Raw genomic sequence first — 18,714 nt, forward strand, 5'->3', positions numbered from 1 at the left:
AGTCTCAACAACACCAGAGGGAGCTTTTTAAAAGCCAAGTCTTACCAAAACTCTTCTGCTCCAGTATTCTCTTCATTCCTGCCACACGGGCCTCATTTTCCACAAAACCTCACAGAAAAAAAGCTACCTGATGTTGAAAGCCAAAACCCATTCAAAACAAAATTAAACTTTCAAAGCCAACAACAACTTGCAGAAAAAAATAAAACGAAATCTAATATTTCTGAAACTCCTGGAAGGTATAGAACTTCCTAAGCTTAAAATATGAGCGCCTTCAAAGGAACGTACTTAAGCAGCTCTAATTACATACAAAACTTAAACTCTGGTAATTTAAAAATAAAACAAAAAGTGAATGGGATGGAGAAAATATGTATATACAAAGCATGAACATGTGTAAGATATTATATATAAAGAGCTACTAAAATCACTGAAAATTCCCACTTCATAAGCAGTCAATTCACAAAAGAAATCTTCAGAAACTTTAACAGTAATGTGATTGAAATAAATTAGGAATTTTTAATTAGCAAAAACTCAAGAAAAAATTTACTTTTTCGGAAAGTGGTCATTAATTTGTTCAAGTGACAAAAAGGATTTTATTTCTGTTCTTAAGTTTCTTGGGTTGACATTCTTTTCTACGGGGCTTCTAGCGTCATTAACTTTTACATGAAAACATAAGTGTGACATGTGTGAGTCAGTGTAAAAACTGAAATAAATCGAAGTCATTGCAATAAAGACAGAAACGTAATCAATGATACTAACTGGACACATAAAAGGTGGCAGTGATATTGATGCACAGACAGCTTACTGATGCCGGACTGACATCTGATTTGACTTTAAGATTTTATTTATTTGAGAGTGAGCGAGCAGTGGGGGTGGCGGGGGTGGCGGGGGGAGGGAAGGGCAGAAGGAGAGAGAGAATCTTAAGGAGGCTCCATGCTCAGTGCAGGGCTCGATGTGGGGCTCGATCTCACGACACCGAGATCATGACCTGAGCCGAAATCAAGAGTCTGCCACTTAACCGACTGAGCCACCCAGGCGCCCCTGAACTGCCATTTTAAAGATCTTCTGGTTGTACCAACTGGACCATCACAGGTGCTACATACGTATTTGTTGACTGAATGAATAAATACATTGTGCTCAAGTTTAAGGTCTCTATGAAAACAGTGAAAGAACCGTTTCCTTAATGAAGCAATTCTTAAATAAAATGACTAAGCTAGTAATTACATATTTGAACTAGTCGAAGTCACAACTAAATTTAAGATTTTAAGATACCTTCACTGTCTTCTGGATTTTCTTCTTCATTAGAAGCTTCAATATCTTCATCCTCCTGAGCAGAAACAGTGGAAGCTACACTTTCACACTGGGACACGTCTCGCTCTTCACGGGGCTTCCGTGAAGTCTGAAGGAGTAAAAGAGTGTTGAATTAAATTACTCATGATTTAAATAGCTCAAAGAAAACAAAGGAACATTCTCAGATCTGAAATAACACAGAACACTGATACACACATATTTAACAAGAAGGCTGCCTGTCTGACAACTGTTCTGGTAAATATTCGGTTGCCTCTAGGGAACCACTAACTGGCCTTTTGTGTGGATGGAGTGCTCTCATCAAACTGATCAAAAGTTACATTTGGACCATTTTTCAAACTGCTTGCCACCATACATGTACAAAGAGCCAAAAATCACAAAACTCCTGCTAGTCTTCCTCTCCAAATAATGTATTTTTCTAATAAAAATAACATATGCCTTTGTTTTCTATTAAAAATAAGATATTCATTGGACTGTGGAGACACAGAAAATTGCTAAGAAAAAACAGTAATGGCTCATAACTGCAGCAGCTAGAGATTCTAACTATGCTGATACATTTCCTTTCAGTCTTTTATACGCGTATACGTATGTTTATGTCTAGTACATGTAAATAAAACTAGGACTGCCCAATGTAGTTACCTATCCTACTTTTTTTAACCTTAATCATGAAATGAACATACCTTTACATTATAAATTCTTTAAAATTACTATATTAATGGTTCCATGAAAGCACTGCGTACCAATAGATATTTAAAATTCTCCTATTTTAAGGTATTTAGTCAATTTTAATGTTCTGCACTAATAATGCTGCAATAACCTCCCTTCCCTAACATTAAGAATTATGTGATTTCATAAGCAACAACTGATCACTGGTGTCACCAACCCCCACTGGATGTCTTTTACTATTTTCTATTACTATTTACTATGACTACTATTACTATCTACTATTTTCTTTTACTACTACTTTTACTGAATTTCTTTTACTATTAATGAGAACATATTCCCTTTTCCTTTAACAGGATTTTTCCTTCCACAAATAATGTGTTTACATAAAACTGCTCATTCTTCTACTGGGATCACACATCTGTAAGAGCGTATGTGCATATATTTAAGTGTCAGACATCAGCTATTTATTATATTTTTAATCTCATGTTGCTAATTATGAAACGTAAGATCTCCTGTCTTTGCAGACCCGAAGATCCCAGCCCTGGCATCTGCTCTGTTCTCTGCCTCTTACCGAGCCTGTACTCAGCAGCCTTTAGTTACAGGCCTCCCCCGGGGACACTCCTCACAGAGGAAAATAAATTATTGCTACCCCAACTGTTAATTATGTGTTAGGATCCAACCTAAAGCAGTAACTAAGTCAAGAGGAAAAAAAAATCACGTCCCAGTGTCCGTCATAGAACTAGGTGTAATTCTGAGGCCAGAAAAAATTCATCACTACATTCCTCACAGGAATGCAAGGGGAGAGAATCCTCTGGCCACACTCTTTAAACAGCTTTAGGAAGACTGCATGAAGGCTGCAATATTTTTTGGAATTACATAGTAGCTCATATAGGGATTTTTCCAGTGTCGAGGCTGTATCCCTCCTTTGCCAATATCCACCCGTGCTGTTTGGTATTTCCACTGATGAATATACAAAAGACAATGTTTCACCACCACCATGTGACATTCCTCTGTTCACATGCAATCATCTACTACTTCTCCAAGCATTTTCTTCACTGTATGATAGTACTCACTAATATTTAATGTAATAATTCAAACCTATGGAAATGTAACACCTCTTTATCTTGCACTCCGTTTTAATAGATATTAGACATTTTGTCACATTTTCTTGAAACCTTTTTGAAAATGATAAAACACTCAAAAAGAAAAAACAAAAACAAAAAAACCTCCTGAAGTCTGCTGTCCCTAACAAGAAGTTTTAAAGACATTGGTGATGGTTAATTTTATGTGTCATCTTGGCTGGGCCACAGCACACAGACATTTGGTCAAACATTATCCTGGATGTTTCTCTGCAGGTGTTTTTTAGATGAGATTAACAATTCAACCAGTGGACTTCTGAGCAAAGCAGATGACCCTCCGGAATGTGGAGGGGGTAGGGGGGCTTCACCCAACTGATGGCCTTAATAGAACCAAGACTGATGGCTCCTGGCTCTCCCCCTCCATCCCTCATACCCCCAACAAGAAAGGAGTCTGCCAGCAGATCGCCTTTGGACTCCAGCTACACCTCTTCCCTAAGTCTCCAGCCTGCCATCCTGCACCGTCAGATGCAAGTGTCCACAGTCACAGGAGCCAATTTCTCAAAATAAATCACTCGCTCATATTCTCTCTCTACACACACACACCCCCCTGTTGGTTTTGTTTCTCTGGAGAACTCTGACTTATCTTTTAAAAACATGTCTGATTTATTCTTTACTTGATTTTTTTCCCCAAACATCGTAAGTGGTATTTGATGAAGTCAAGTCTCTCTTGTCAGAAGAGCTTTTATTACTTTCTTCCCTTTGTTTTAGTTTCTACAACATTTTTAACCTTTATATCTTCATTTTTAACATTAAAAGGTCTTCTGTATATAACTTTTAAAATCAGTCAATGTTATATTTCATATACTCATATTTACTAAAAGTCCAAACCCTAACAAATTTAAATATCTACCCTTTTATTACCCATTCTATCATTCTTCAGTGAGTCTCAAAATTTTTTGGTCTAAGGATACAGTACTCTTAAAGTATTCAAGACCCTAAGGAGGTTCTATTCATGAGATATATATAATGATACTTACTATATTTGAATTAAAGCAAAAATATTTAAAATATTTATTAATTCATTTAAAAATAACAATAAACCCATTACATGTCAACATAAAAAATACTTTTAATACAAAGTAACTACATTCCAAAACAAATGGATAATTTAGTAAAAAAGTAGTTTTTTGGGGCACCTGGGTGGCTCAGTCGTTAAGAAGTCTGTTTGCAACTCAGGTCATGATCCCAGGGTCCTGGGATCGAGCCCCATATCAGGGGAAGCCTGCTTCTCCCTCTCCCCCTCCCCCTGCTTGTGTTCCTGCTCTCACTAACTCTCTCTCTCTCAAATAAAGTCTAAAAAAAAATTAAAAATAAAAAATATTCTGCACATCTTTTATCCATACATGACATCCACTGTGACATCACAAATTGGTCATCTGGAAATTAGGGAGTTACACAGATTTTTCAAATCTGCATACATTTCACTGTATGTCAAAATATCATATTAGTTATTACTGTCACTGATCTCATCAGAAAAGTCTTTGAGTATTAGGAAGATATTAAGCTTATGGTGAGGAAGACAAAGTTTCCATTTTTGCTTAAAAGCTCGAAGTTTAAAAGTGGCAACAAATACTTCTGCTTGCTTTCTTTGAAAGACAGTCTCACTCATTTTCAAGAAAATGTCTGCCAAGGATCCAAGTCTGAAAAACCATAGTTTTTCTGTCATTTTTCCAATTAAAACTGAAACTCCATTAAAAAAAGGGAGGCTAGTTCAGCTTGGAACTCAAACAATAGCAAAAGTCCTTTCCCTCGACAGAACCAGCATACTCTGGTATGGAGCAGAAGGGCTTTATGCACACTTCTCATTTCATCATACACATGGACTCAAGGGTCAAGATTTAATAAAGCTAATTTTTATTGCTTCGCCAAGGACAAGTGAAATTGGCATATTTGTTGTTAAACTGCAAATGCCTGGAGATGAAGAATACACTGAGTATTTAGCACAGTGGTACCCTGCCATGATTCATGCTAAGGCACCAACATTTTCTCTCACAGCTCCTTGGACACCGTCCATGCAAATCTAACGCAGTGGAAAAAAGTAAGTAACATCTTAGTATTGTTACAAAAACAGTTCTGGCCTCATGGAATCCTCAAAGAGCTCTGTAGACTCTGAGAGCATTGGAACTTCCTCGTTAAGGAATTTTCAATAATTTACACTTTCTGATTTTACTATTTATCTCAGGGACTCTTTCTTTCTGAGAAAATGGTTTTAATATGCCATATCGATTCATTCAACAAGGTCAACAGAACTCCAACTAAACTTTTCAATTCAAACTCTAAAATGTTTACATTTTTCAAATCCCATCTATCGTAATTCAAAAGTACTGAACTACCATTCCTACTGACGGGAATTTTGTTCCTTGGGCAGTCATCAGAGAAAAAGTCAACTTGTGCAGAGAAACTAGCATATCCCTCACAGGTAAATGTAATAAATAAAAATACAGGATACAAAAAACTTTCTCTCAAAGCCAGTATTTGAAGCTCAAAAACAAAACGAAACAAAAAACTATTGGTTAAAAACTAAATCAGTTAAAAATAAATAAATAAATAAATATTCACCACCTCTGATATACTCACTTTCTGTTTATGCTGTTGCAAAAGGTTGTCAAGATTATGTCGCCTTTTATAGTTAAAATAGAAGTTTTTGCACTGTGCTTCACTTTTAGTCCCCACCATTTTGGCAATCGCTGCCCAGTTACGACCATGTTCTACAAGACCTATATTTGAAAAACAAACCAAAGATTAATTGAACAATCACCTGATAAAGCAAACAAGAGAAATAATAAAATCAACTTAATTACAGTCTTCAAAATCATTAACACTAAAAATGTGATTTCAATTATTTATTGATATATTTTAATACATACTTAAATATGTATTGACATGAAATTCAATGACAGCTCTATCTTGCCACCCAAATTTAAAACATGTCATTAATGGAAGGGCTCAACTTCACCCTTGTTATGTATCTCCCAGAGAGCTAGGACGTCAGACACACAGTAACAACTCAAACAACTTATAAACTGAGTGATGAGATACTTCTAAGTCTTTGGAAACAGTGTATCAATATAAAGTTAATAAGGTAATCTTATAAATAATTAACACAAAATAAAGATATACATGACTATATTTATAATCAGCATGTCTTCAATCCATTCACAATCAAGAAATGCCCTCAAAAAAATTAACCAGTTTTAAAAACAGCAACAACAACAAACCTGTGGTAATACAATGCATTACAGAAATCTATGCAACCTGACACTTTTTAACCAAATAATGTATGTACATACATATACCTATGTACAAGGAATATGGGTATATAAATGCACGTATACACAGAGAGCTATACAGACAGGGATATACTTAGATACAGGTGTATCCAAGCATGAATTTCCAGTACAAATTTAACAATTTATAGAAAAACATCACTTTTTCAAGGTTAATGCGAGTAGCTTCCTTAATAATGACAACTAGAAGTTCACTCCCAAATCCTTCTGATACATGAACAGAGCTGAGAAGAGTCCTATGGAGGTGTATCTACCTGAAAAAGATTGCTCTATGATGTAGCTAATATCTACTTTACTCCACTGACATTCTGATAACAGATGAGAATAAATTAGTCAATCTTTTTTTTCTTTTTTTTTAAAATGTGAATCTTTTTTTTTTTAAGATTTTATTTATTTATTTGACAGAGAGAGACACAGTGAGAGAGGGAACACAAGCAGGGGAAGTGGGAGAGGGAGAAGCAGGCTTCCCGCGGAGCAGGGAGCTGGATGTGGGGCTCGATCCCAGGACCCTGGTCATGACCTGAGCTGAAGGCAGACGCTTAACGACTGAGCCACCCAGGCACCCAAAAATGTGAATCTTTTAAAAAGTTATACATGTAATCATGACAAGTCACGAATTTGCTAATCATGACAAATAAACGTCAAATAAAAATATTATGAGCACAGAACACATTAAACTGCTTTATTTTTGGTAAAGTTGGTTTATATGACTCTTAAATGTATCATTCATTACCTATTAAATAGAAAATAAATCTGAAATGTGTCACTAAGAAGTCAACTTATTTACAATAATTTCTGTTTAGAATTGTAAGGTAAATACTTAACTCCAAAAAGGGTTGGCTAATCTTTCTCAAAATTATTTTATTTAAAACAAAAACTATTGTTCATTTATAAACCAATTATTTATCCTATTAGAAATTCTACTTCAATTTCAAATTATACTATCTTAACAAGCAACAACAGAAAAACACAAGATTCATAATGTTCCAAAATAAGATCAGGGCAATGAGTGGGAGAGACAAAATTCAAACCTTTGTCTGGCTCCAAAGTTCATGCCCTGTCCTCTGAATCGCGGTGCACTTTCTTACTAGTTTATAACCAAATGCCTTACAAATACAAACTGAGGAGATATGTACCACCCTATTAAATCCAACTTTTAAATAACAGAAAATATAGACTCTTCATATTAAAATATCCTCCAAAACACTGAATCACAGCTATTCTGGAAAAGTGAGAATAGTCCACTTGCTCTCCAACAAAATGACATTCAAAATAAAACTGTGCAGGGCGCCTGGGTGGCTCAGTTGGTTAAGCAACTGCCTTCAGCTCAGGTCATGATCCCAGGGTCCTGGGATCGAGTCCTGCATCGGGCTGCCCCTGCTCTGCGGGGAGCCTGCTTCTCCGTCTGCCTGCCACTCCCCCTGCTTGTGCATGTGCTCTCTCTCTCTCTCTGTCAAATAAATGAATAAAATCTTAAAAAAAAATAAAATAAATAAAACCATGCAGAGAATCTTAAATCCCTCAAAATTGGGCCTCTTAAGCAAGGCACAGCAGGGTTACCTGAGAGGGCACCACCCCATCATAGAGAACTCGAGTCTACCTCTAAATTCTATTTACCATCGCAGAAGAATTTCCTTCTTTTTTCAATTAAAAAAAATTCATTCCATCTGACTTATTAATAACCCTGAAGAACCTAAAGAACTATAACTTACCTTTTTTAGCGACTTCCATTTCTTCTTCTGTCCATCGAGAGGTTTCTACAGGTTCTGTGGAAACTGAAATAGAGAGAGACCTCAGTAAGGCAGAGAAAACTTAAGTTCATTCACAGATGAGATGGCACTGACCTGCCTGTCTGACACAAAGCCTGTCTGAAGCATTAGGTGAAGGAAACTATGGACACAGGACGGGGGCAGGCTCTCCCCACCAACTAACGGGGAATAGTCAAGGCTTCTCCATTAGGATCTTTCTCAATGGTCTTTGAAGTTCCACCACGTCTACACGTTTGTTGTAGTTCCTATGAAGTCCCACCTCACCACCGCCTTCCCACTATTCCAGCCCCATTCCTCCTCTCCTGAAGTGTCGGAGGAAGAAACAACAGTCCCCCTTCCTGTCCAGGCACCGTTCTCTCCTGCTCTCTGAATCCCCCATCTCGTCCGCACTCCTGGAGGCCCTATGAAACCTAGTGAACACAGATGGACCACAAACTGCACATTCTCCCTTCTACATTAGAAAGGAAAGTAAGACTATCAGACATGAAATGAGCTCCTGCCATATTCCTCTTCTCAATTAATAGTACCACCATCCGTCCAGTCACTTGAATTATTAACAACCCCCTCAGACCGATTTGTTAATCCTTCCTCCCACTTACTACTCACATCCCATGATGTGTGTCAGTTCTAATCTCCCGAACCATCCTCTCCTTGCCTGAGCCACTGTGTACATAGTGACGCCCCTCTGGCTGGTTCCTCTGCCTCCAGCCCCTTACTCTCTCCAACCTGACCTCCACAACTGTCACTAGTTAGCTTTCTAAAACATCAATCTATGTACAGCATTCCTCTATTTAAAAACCCCTGTGAGCTCCCACTTTGTAAGCAAAGCAGGATATAACTCAAACAAGGTCCATCATGATCTGCCCCCATTTGTTTACCTAGTTCTTTTCCTTACATGCTTCCTTGCCATCCCCAGAACCTGGTTTCTTTATGCTTCATGTTATAGTAAAATTGGTACCACTGAACCAATGATGGTAAGCATTATTAACATGATCCCTTTATAAACTAATGAGACTGTACTTAGTAAAAGACAGAAAAATGCTTGGACCCAAGAATTTATTCCTATAAAAAATAATTTAACAGAAAGAAAATGTTCCGTGAATCAAGATCTGTTTTTTTTTTTTTACTTTAAAAAGTAAATAAAATAGCTATATCTATTAGTTTAAAGATAAGGGAGCAGGAGACAGCCTAATCATTGAGCAACAGGGAATGGTTCAAGAAATTGGGCCTCAGGGAACATGATGCCAACACTTCACAGCCATCAAAAAGCAAAAATGAAGATCATTTAGACTACATAATATTTATAATATATGTCAAGTTAAAACATCAGAAAAAGCATACACACTAAAATTACAACTAAGTAAAAAGAAAAACAGCTATATTAAGATAGCAAGATTGGGGCAGATCTTTTTCAAAAGACACTGATATTAAAGTTTAAAAAACGTAAAGGCACTGAAGAAGTAAAACTTGCACTACTTGCAGATGACATGTTATACATACAGAAAACATAAAAGACTGCTAGAACTGATAAACAAATTCAGTAAAGTCACAGGATACAAAATCAATGTAAGGAAATCTGTTGCATTTCTACACACCAATAATGAAGCAGCAGAAAGAGAAAATAAGAATACAATCCCAGGGGCTCCTGGATGGCTCAGTCGTTAAGCGTCTGCCTTCGGCTCAGGTCATGATCCCAGCGTCCTGGGATTGAGCCCTGCATCGGGCTCCCTGCTCTGCAGGAAGCCTGCTTCTCCCTCTCCCACTCCCCCTGCTTGTGTTCCCTCTCTCGCTGTGTCTCTCTCTGTCAAATAAATAAATAAAATCTTAAAAAAAAAGAATACAATCCCATTTACAATTGCACCCAAAATAATAAGATACCTAGGAATAAACCTACCAAAGAGGTGAAATGCCTGTACTCGGAAAACTATAAAACACTGACAAAAGAAATTCAAGACAACACAAAGAAATGGAGAGACATTCCATGCTAGTGGATTGGGAGAACAAATATTGTTAAAATGTCTACACTACCCAAAGCAATCCACCCATTCAGTGCAATCCCTATCAAAACGCCAACAGCAGTTTTCATAGAACTAGAACAAATAATCCTAAAATTTGTATGGAACCACAAAAGACCCCGAATCACCAAAGCAATCTTGAAAAAGAAAAGCAAAGCTGGAGGCATCACAATTCTGGACTTCAAGTCATATTACAAAGTTGGAGTCATCAGAACACTATGGTTGTGGCACAAATACAGACACGTAGATCACTGGAACAGAAGAGAAAACCCAGAGACAAACCCACAATTATACCATCAACTAATCTTTCGATAAGACAGGGAAGAATACCCAATGGGAGAAAGTCTCTTCAACAAATGGCGCTGGGAAAACCAGACAGCAACATACAAAAGAATGAAACTTGGCCACTTTCTTACACCATACACAAAAATAAATTCAAAATGGATTAAAGACCTAAATGTGAGATCTGAAACCATAAAAATCCTAGAATAGAACACAGGCAGTAATTTCTCTGACGCTGGCCGTAGCAACTTTTTTCTAGATAGGTCCCCTGAGGCAAGGGAAACAAAAGCAAAAATCAACTATTGGGACTACATCAAAATAAAAAGCTTCTGGGAGGCCTGTGTGGCTCCCAGTCAGTTAAGCATCCAGCTCTTGATTTCGGCTCAGTCATAATCTCAGGGTCGTGAGATAGAGTCCCGCGTCAGGTTCTGTGCTTGGTGTGGAGCCTGCTTGGGATTCTGTCTCTTCCCCTACCCGTCCCTCTCTAAAAAAAAAAAAGTAAATAAAATTTAAAAATAAATAAATCAATAAAATAAAAAGCTTCTGCACAGCAAAGGAAACAACAAAACTAAAAGGCAACCTACGAAATGGGAGAAGATATTTCCAAATGACATTATCTGATAAAGGGTTAGTATCCAAAATATATAAAGAACTTATAAAATTCAACACCCACAGAACAAATAATCCAATTAAAAAATGGGCAGAAGACACAAACAGACATTTCTCCAAAGACATACAGATGGCCAAAAGACCCATGAAAAGATGCTCAGCATCACTCATCATCAGGGAAATGCAAATCAAAACCACAATGAGATACCACCTCACACCTATCAGAATGGCTAAAATCAACAGCACAAAAAACAACAGGTGTTGGCAAGGATGTGGAGAAAAAGGAACCCTCTTGCACTGTTGGTGGGTATGCAAACTGGTACAGCCACTGTGGAAAACAGTCTGGAGGTTCCTCAAAATTAAAAATACAACTGCCACCCAGGGCGCCTGGGTGGCTCAGAGGGTTAGGCATCTGCCTTCAGCTCAGGTCATGATCTCCGGGTCCTGGGACTGAGCCCCATGTTGGTCTCCCAGCTCAGCTGGGAGTCTGCTTCTCCCTCTCCCTCTCCCTCTCCCTCTCCCTCTGCCTCTGCCTCTGCCTCTCCCCCTGCTTGTGGTCTCTCTCTTTCTCTCTCCCAAATGAATAAATAAAATCTTAAAAAAAAAACCAAAAAACAAAAATTGCCATATGATCCAGCAATCACACTACTGGGTATTTATCCAAAGAATACAAAAACACTAATTCAAAGTGATACATGCATCCCTATGTTTATAGGAGCATTACTTACAACAGCCAAGATACAGAAGCGGCCCAAGTGTTTATTAACTGATGAATGGATAAAGAAGATGTGGCATGTAGATACACACACATACACATACATACACCATGGAATATTATTCAGCCACTAAAAAAGAAGGAAATCTTGCCATTTGCAATGACATGGATGGAGCTAGAGAGTATAATACTGAATGCAATAAGTCAGAGAAAGATAAATACCATATCTCACTCATATATGGAATTTCAGAAACAAAGCAAATAAGCAACGGGGTGGGTGGGGAAGAGAGAGAGAAATAAACCAAGAAACAGACTCTGAACTATAGAAAACAAACAAGCTCACCAGAAGAGAGCTGCAGGGTGGGGGGCGAGGGGAGGTGTAGATATGAGTGAAAAGGGTGATGGGGATTAAGGAGTGTACTTCTCAAGATGAGCACCGGATGATTACAATAAAACCTCAAAAAAAAAAAAAAAAAGTAAAGGCAGCCTTCCAGACTATTTGTACGTCGTCGATATCGGAGGACCCCCCTGCTCTACAAGAGAACCCTGCACTGCAAGAGAACCCCGCACAAAATCCCGGCCTGTTCGCTCCCATCTTGCGCACTCACTGGGTTCTGGTGGGGGTGGCAGAGGCGGCGGGGGCTCCTCAGTGGCCGCAGCGGCCGCAGCGCTGGCCGCCGCCGCTTCGTTGGTCATGGACCGGGTGATGCGGCCCTTTCTGCGGCCCTGACTGTTGGCGGTCTTTCGTCCCCGGGGTGTGGCCTGCTCTCTCTCCTCCGTTTCTTCTGCTGTACCTTCCGTCTTGTCCTTTTCCTTGGCATTTTCTCTGGAAACAGAAACAGACGAAAAGTTTGTGTGATTTGGAAGTATACGTGCATCTAAGAAAGTTGAGGCTTGGATTTTTTTTTTTAATAGAAATTAAATAAGACTACCCAGTCTCTCAAGTTACTGAAAATGAAATTTATGAAAAATGCTGTCATGCCCCAATTTTAAAGGGTTTTGGCTGGCTCAAATTAAGATATTTCACAAAGGTCTGTTTTATTCCTCAATGGACTCAAAATTCAAACACGTTTCAAATCACCTTACTACGTATGAGAACACCCTACGAGGAAGTAAAGGATGGCAGCAGAAAAGCCCCTAGACCTGCAATCCAGAGGCAGTGGGGTACACCAAAAGGCAAGAGTCTGGGATTTCTTGCCTTGGCTCCAAGGTAAGTTTTCTCCTCTGTGAAATGAAGAGGCTGAAACAGATACCCTTTCCATAGTAATAATCTACAATACTGCTTCATTAAACCAGGCTCAGTATTCTCAACCATCTCCAATACTAATTATGTGCAAACAGGCCGGTGTGGCCCAGAGGTTATAATGCCAGGCTGCCCGGGTTGGTACCAGAGCTGTGTGATTTACTAGCCATGTGACCTAGGACAAGCGACCTCCCCTCCACAGCCTCTGTTTTTCTCGTCTATAAGGGAGAATAATAATAGTATGTTTCATAGAGCTGTCGCAATGATTAAAAGAGTTAATCTATATAAAATGCTCAGAACTGTGCCTGGAACACAGTAAGCATCCTATGTATGTAATTTGCTGTTATTAAGACTAAACCTACCTCAGCCACTTAGGAAAAACTCCATCAATAAATAAAGGGTCATTACTATTAGTAGCAACAGTACTGCATGTAACACTAGAGGCCTATTCTCTATACGTATCTCCCAGGATTGTTAGATTTAAAAACAAGGCCCCTAATGTACATTTCTGCAAATGAATGGAGAGGTGGCAATACTCAAAGACTCAACTGCTCTTGCTTAATGGGAGGTGTTGATTTTTTTCAACACTTCAAGCAAAGATCTGTTGTAGCTTACCAAGCTTACCCCAATAAAAAAATTCTTCAAGAATTTTCCCCCTTTGGTCCTGAACTGCCCCTGAAGTTACCATGCAGGCCTCTTTCTCCACTTCTTTATTCCCTTAGCAATCTGGCTACTACTACAGTCTCATCTTAAAGATGTTTTGTCAAAAGTCACCAATGGGGAAAAAAAAAGTCACCAATGACTCACAAACTGCAAGTTCAGATGACCTTTTCTCAATTCTTGTTGCACAGATCCTCCTGCTACAACTGATCCTAAGGACAATTCTTTTTACATCCTTCTCAACTTTTAGGACTTCATGCTTTCCTGATATCCCTAGTGCTATTCTGGCTCTCCCTCTGGGGACTGCCTTCTTCCTCTCACCCTTTCACATCACATTTCCCAAGGCTCACCCTGGCCTTAAAGCTCTGTGAGGTTGCCCCATTCACATCCATTCCACCGGGATGACTCCCAGTCTGTATCTTTAGACTCACACCTCCCATCGCCGAAATCTTCTAAGACCCAGACTTGTCTTCCCAAATACCTGCTGGAAATCCCTATCGATATACCTGGATTCCCCATCAGTACAAAATCACCATGTCTAAAACCATGCTTGTCAGTGCTCTGCCTCTTGCTTCCCTCCATGGAACAGTACATATCACACACCATTAACAATTCCGCCGTTACCATATTCATTCACGTTTACAGATCTGGCATCATCTTTAGCTTTTCCCCTTTTCCTTTACCTCCTATATACGATCTCACACCAAGGTTTGGTTATTTCGTCTCGATAACAGTGCTCCCACTAATTCTACCATCTCGATTTCTACTACCACTGTCCTTAGTCAGGGCTTCAGTACCCTAAACCACTCTTTTGTAACAGCCTCCCTGACTTGCATTTCCAATCCATCCATTCTCTGCTGCTCGTGGGTCAATATTCTAGTAGAATAGCTTTGGTAAGAAACCATTCCATCCAGGGGCACCTGGGTGGCTCCATCAGTTAAGCGTCTGACTCTTGATTTCAGCTCAGGTCATGATCTCAGGATTCTGAGATCAAGCCCCACACTAGGCTCCGTGCTCAGCGGGGTGTGCTTGAGATTCCTTCCCTCTCCTTCCGCCCCTCCCCCTACTCACACATGCTTGTGCATGCACACTCCCCAAGAACATAAATAAATAAATCTTAAAAAAATAAAAGGAAACAAACCATTCCATCCACTGAAACTGCTACCTACAACTCACAACACAGACTATTTTAGCTTCATTAAGGTTGTACTTAATCTAACCCCAATCCACCTTCCACTTTTCTTCCTCAGCCACCCTCTCTGTTCCAGTCTAATAAAACCATTATAATGCTGTCATTTCTCATAGCAACACATCTCTTCGCATGGTTCCCTCTATTCTTTACACATTAACCACTAGCTCCTGCATAAAGTCCTCTAAACTACCTAGACAGAAGTAACCCTGAATCTCTTTTCAGTTTCTCAACATCCTTTACTGGTTCTGCTGATTTCTCCTGGGCTTTCTTCTTTTTCATAAATAGAAATTGCATCTTGCCTAGCTTTCCTCTACTAGATCATAAACCACCTTGGAATAGTACATATCTTATGTACTTTTGCATTCTCCATAAGAGCTAGCTCACATCACTAATAAATGCTTGTTAATAGAGATTTTAGGAAAAAAGAAAAAAACAAGATATAGCAGTTTCATAAGAGCAGAACCACTGACCACGTGGGAGTATAAATGTTTTACCTGAACTAAAAAAAAAAAAAAAAAAAATTGTTTTTAATAGTTACTTCCTAAAGTACAAAATTAGAATGGCAATGGCATGAGGATCCAACTCTTTAACAACCATACCAAGTGATGCAGGCTGTAGTTGCCACAAAACCCGATAAACCTTCAGTATTTCCAAGGGGATTACAGAAATAACACAATAAATATTAAAAAGAACAAACTACTGATACGTGCAACAATCTGCATGGATCTCAACGTCATTATGCAAAGTAAAAGAGGCCATGCACAGAAGACTACATACTACATAAATCCATGTATATGAAATTCTAGAAAAGGCAAAACAGATGAGCAGTCGCCAGAGGCTGGGGATGGCAGGGGAGTGTGGGAAAACCTACAGCAAAGGAGCATATGGAACTTTCTGGAGTGATGTAAACACTCTGTCACAACTGTGGCAAGAGTTACACCAGGGCATATATATGTCAACATATATTCAATACACACCTAAATTGGTGAATTTTATTGTGTAAATAATGCCTCAAGAGAGCCAATCCTTGGTGGAAAAACCACCAACTGAGCTGCTAAGCGCCCCCCACCACCCCACCACAATATGTGCACTAAGGCATCAACAAGAGCTGTCTCTGAGCGGCAGAATCACAGGCTGATTTTGTTAATATTTTGCTCCCTTTTCCTCATTTTCTATAGTGAACAAGAATTACTCTTATAACCAGGCAAACAACAGAACCACAAACAAACCAGGAACCCCACTTTATACGATAAATAAAACCCATGAAACTGTAATATCAGGTATTATAGAAAACCACTTATCAGCATTTTTACATGAGTGTAAAGTATCAAAAGTGGGGAAAAAAAAAAAAAGAGAGATCCTGAGGCGCCTAGGTGGCTCAGTCGTTAAGCGTTAACCAAAGGCAGACGCCTTTGGCTCAGGTCATGATCCCAAGGTTCTGGGATCAAGCCCCACATCGGGCTCCCTGCTCAGGAGGAAGCCTGCTTCTCCCTCTCCCACTCCCCCTGCTTGTGTTCCCTCTCTCGCTGTGTCTCTCTGTCAAATAAATAAAATCTTAAAAAAAAAAAAAAGATCCTGAGGTAACTTCCAAGTCAAAAATTAAGTTATATTCAATATATCTCAAGTGATGAGTATATATTATTATAGATCATCCCTTCTGAAAAGTAACATCTCATGTCTGGCAAACAAGTCCATTAAGCCAAAAGTTGTATTTACCAGACTATTCTGTTCTTTAATTATGTCAAAGCACATGAGATGATCAAAGCATACATCCCATTCATTTTTTTTTTTAATTTTATTTATTTATTTCAGAGAGAGAGACAATGAGAGATAGAAAGCACGAGAGGGAAGAGGGTCAGAGGGAGAAGCAGACTCCCCGCCAAGCAGGGAGCCCGATGCGGGACTCGATCCCGGGACCCCAGGATCATGACCTAAGCCGAAGGCAGTCGCTTAACCAACTGGGCCACCCAGGCGCCCCCATTCATTCTTTTATCTAAAATTTTATACCTTCGAGAGAGTCAACAGGTTCATGATTAAATAAGATATCTAATCATTCAACTCACTTAGAGTCCTCCTTTTCATCTTTTTCTTCTTCATCTTTCTTTTCCTCTTCTTTTTTTTCTGTTTTTTCTGCTTTATCTTCTTCTTTTTCTTCTACTTTTTCTTCTTGTGAGGGTCGGGCAATTTGCTGCTAGAATGAACCATCATTCATCAAATTCAACGTTAAAAGAAACAGCTCCTCAAACTGTGATGACAAATTACAATAAATACCTTTGCAAAAAAAATTAATACACAATTACCTTATTGATCACTTGCAATGTAATTAGGGGTAATGTATTAAAAATCAGTCTAATACTCTTTAACATATTCCATAGGTATTGCTTAAAGGTGCGCGTGGAATGCTCCTAGGGTCTGGACCCATCAGAGAGGTCAAAGTGTTAAGATTCCACTTAGAAATCTGAAATCTGAGTTGGTTCTCTCTGTTTCTGTAACTCCCACATCTAATCTGTCACTCAAGCACTTCAATTCTACCTCAAAATTTGGTAACGTATAATTTACCCCTAGTTTTAGATACCTAATATGCTTCCAACTTTTTCATCACTATGGACGGACACTACAAGAAACACTTTTATGCTTTTACTCTTCTGCAGGAACATTCATGTAATGGACTAGTAGACAACTGTGGTCATCATCAAGACTAAAGTAATCTGGAAAAATAGTAAGGAGATAATAGAGTAAAAAGAAGTAAAACACTCAAATATTTCTAAGCTATGATTACAACTCTATAATTAAAAATATGAACAAAGACAAGAGAATACGATTATGGACCCTTTTATCTTTGCTAAAATTGTGATTCTAAAAGAAAAGTGAAATTAAGTTTGTGTTAGTATTATTTTTATTTAATGCAGAAATCAAGACCACCTAGCCTAAGTAGGATGGAACTGCCACTCGGCATTACAGGACACAGCCCCCCGTCTCATGTGTGCCTCTTCCAAGCCCCCACCCTTCCTACACTGGTTGCTGCTCTGGACTCACCTAAACAAACCCAGCATTTCACATCTTTGCCTGGAACACCCTATCTATCGCTCCTTGCCTAGTAAACTCCTACATATCCTCTGAAATTCAGTTCAAAAATCTACATCCTGTGAGGCATTCCTTGATTTCCACAGAGAAGCTCCAGGTTCTGTCTCCCTACCTTGTCACCTGCACGGGCCACATCTGCTTGTGGCACTTACCACGGAGTGGCGCGTACCTGGTTATCAGGGTCTGTCTGGCTCCCTGCGTTACAATCTCCTCAAGGACAAGGACCCAGTCTTAATCATCTAAGTATCCCAAGTTCCTAGGAGACATGTGGACCTTAGAAGCCTCCGCATGAGCCGGATACAGCCAGAACCAAGTTCCTTTATTCTGCTGATCTGAAAAGTTTTGTCCTCTCGCCTCAATCTCTCATCCAGGCCAATGTCAATCTTGTCTCCTAATAACTGCCTGTCCTCTTACGTGTTCTGTCACCAGACAACATGAAGCGCTCATTAATTTGACATAAAATTTCCCTTAATTCTTAATACCATCTCAAAGTCTTCACCTACTTGCTAAATCTGGCTTTTTTCTTAAGATAACAAAGACCTTACTGGCCTCTCCAAGAGGTCCTATATTATGCTTTCTTAAAATCCACAAGGAAATAAAAAAGAATCTGTATCCTTCTTGCCCCCAACTGCCACTTCCAGAATATTGCTGAACTGCAGTATTTTTAAAAATATTTCCTTTTTTCAAATTTCACAAAATCTACCTATGATGCCTTTCCCCCCCCCCTTCTGGTGTCATGGATTGACTT

The 18,714-nt window shown here is 39.0% G+C and overlaps 1 protein-coding gene across 19 annotated transcripts in view; it reads right to left on the minus strand.

Moving 5' to 3' along the window:
• The window catches only part of NCOR1 (nuclear receptor corepressor 1), a 152,422-nt gene that overhangs the window by 53,893 nt on the left and 79,815 nt on the right, over positions 1 to 18,714 (minus strand). For 12 of the 19 annotated variants that reach the window (XM_028089475.2, XM_028089468.2, XM_088027951.1 and 9 more), the window contains 5 exons: positions 16,946 to 17,073; positions 12,396 to 12,613; positions 8,110 to 8,172; positions 5,688 to 5,827; positions 1,270 to 1,396 (listed from right to left, as the gene is read on the minus strand). In XM_028089475.2, the coding sequence (XP_027945276.1) occupies positions 1,270 to 1,396; positions 5,688 to 5,827; positions 8,110 to 8,172; positions 12,396 to 12,613; positions 16,946 to 17,073 (676 nt within the window). The remainder of the gene's footprint in view (positions 1 to 1,269; positions 1,397 to 5,687; positions 5,828 to 8,109; positions 8,173 to 12,395; positions 12,614 to 16,945; positions 17,074 to 18,714) is intronic. The other 7 variants (XM_028089480.1, XM_028089479.1, XM_028089482.1 and 4 more) reach the window with 1 other exon arrangement.

This window comes from Eumetopias jubatus, unplaced genomic scaffold (genome assembly GCF_037043125.1).
Source record: "Eumetopias jubatus isolate StellerSeaLion01/CBP00866 unplaced genomic scaffold, mEumJub1_p1.0 scaffold_10, whole genome shotgun sequence".
Classification (NCBI taxonomy): domain Eukaryota; kingdom Metazoa; phylum Chordata; class Mammalia; order Carnivora; family Otariidae; genus Eumetopias; species Eumetopias jubatus.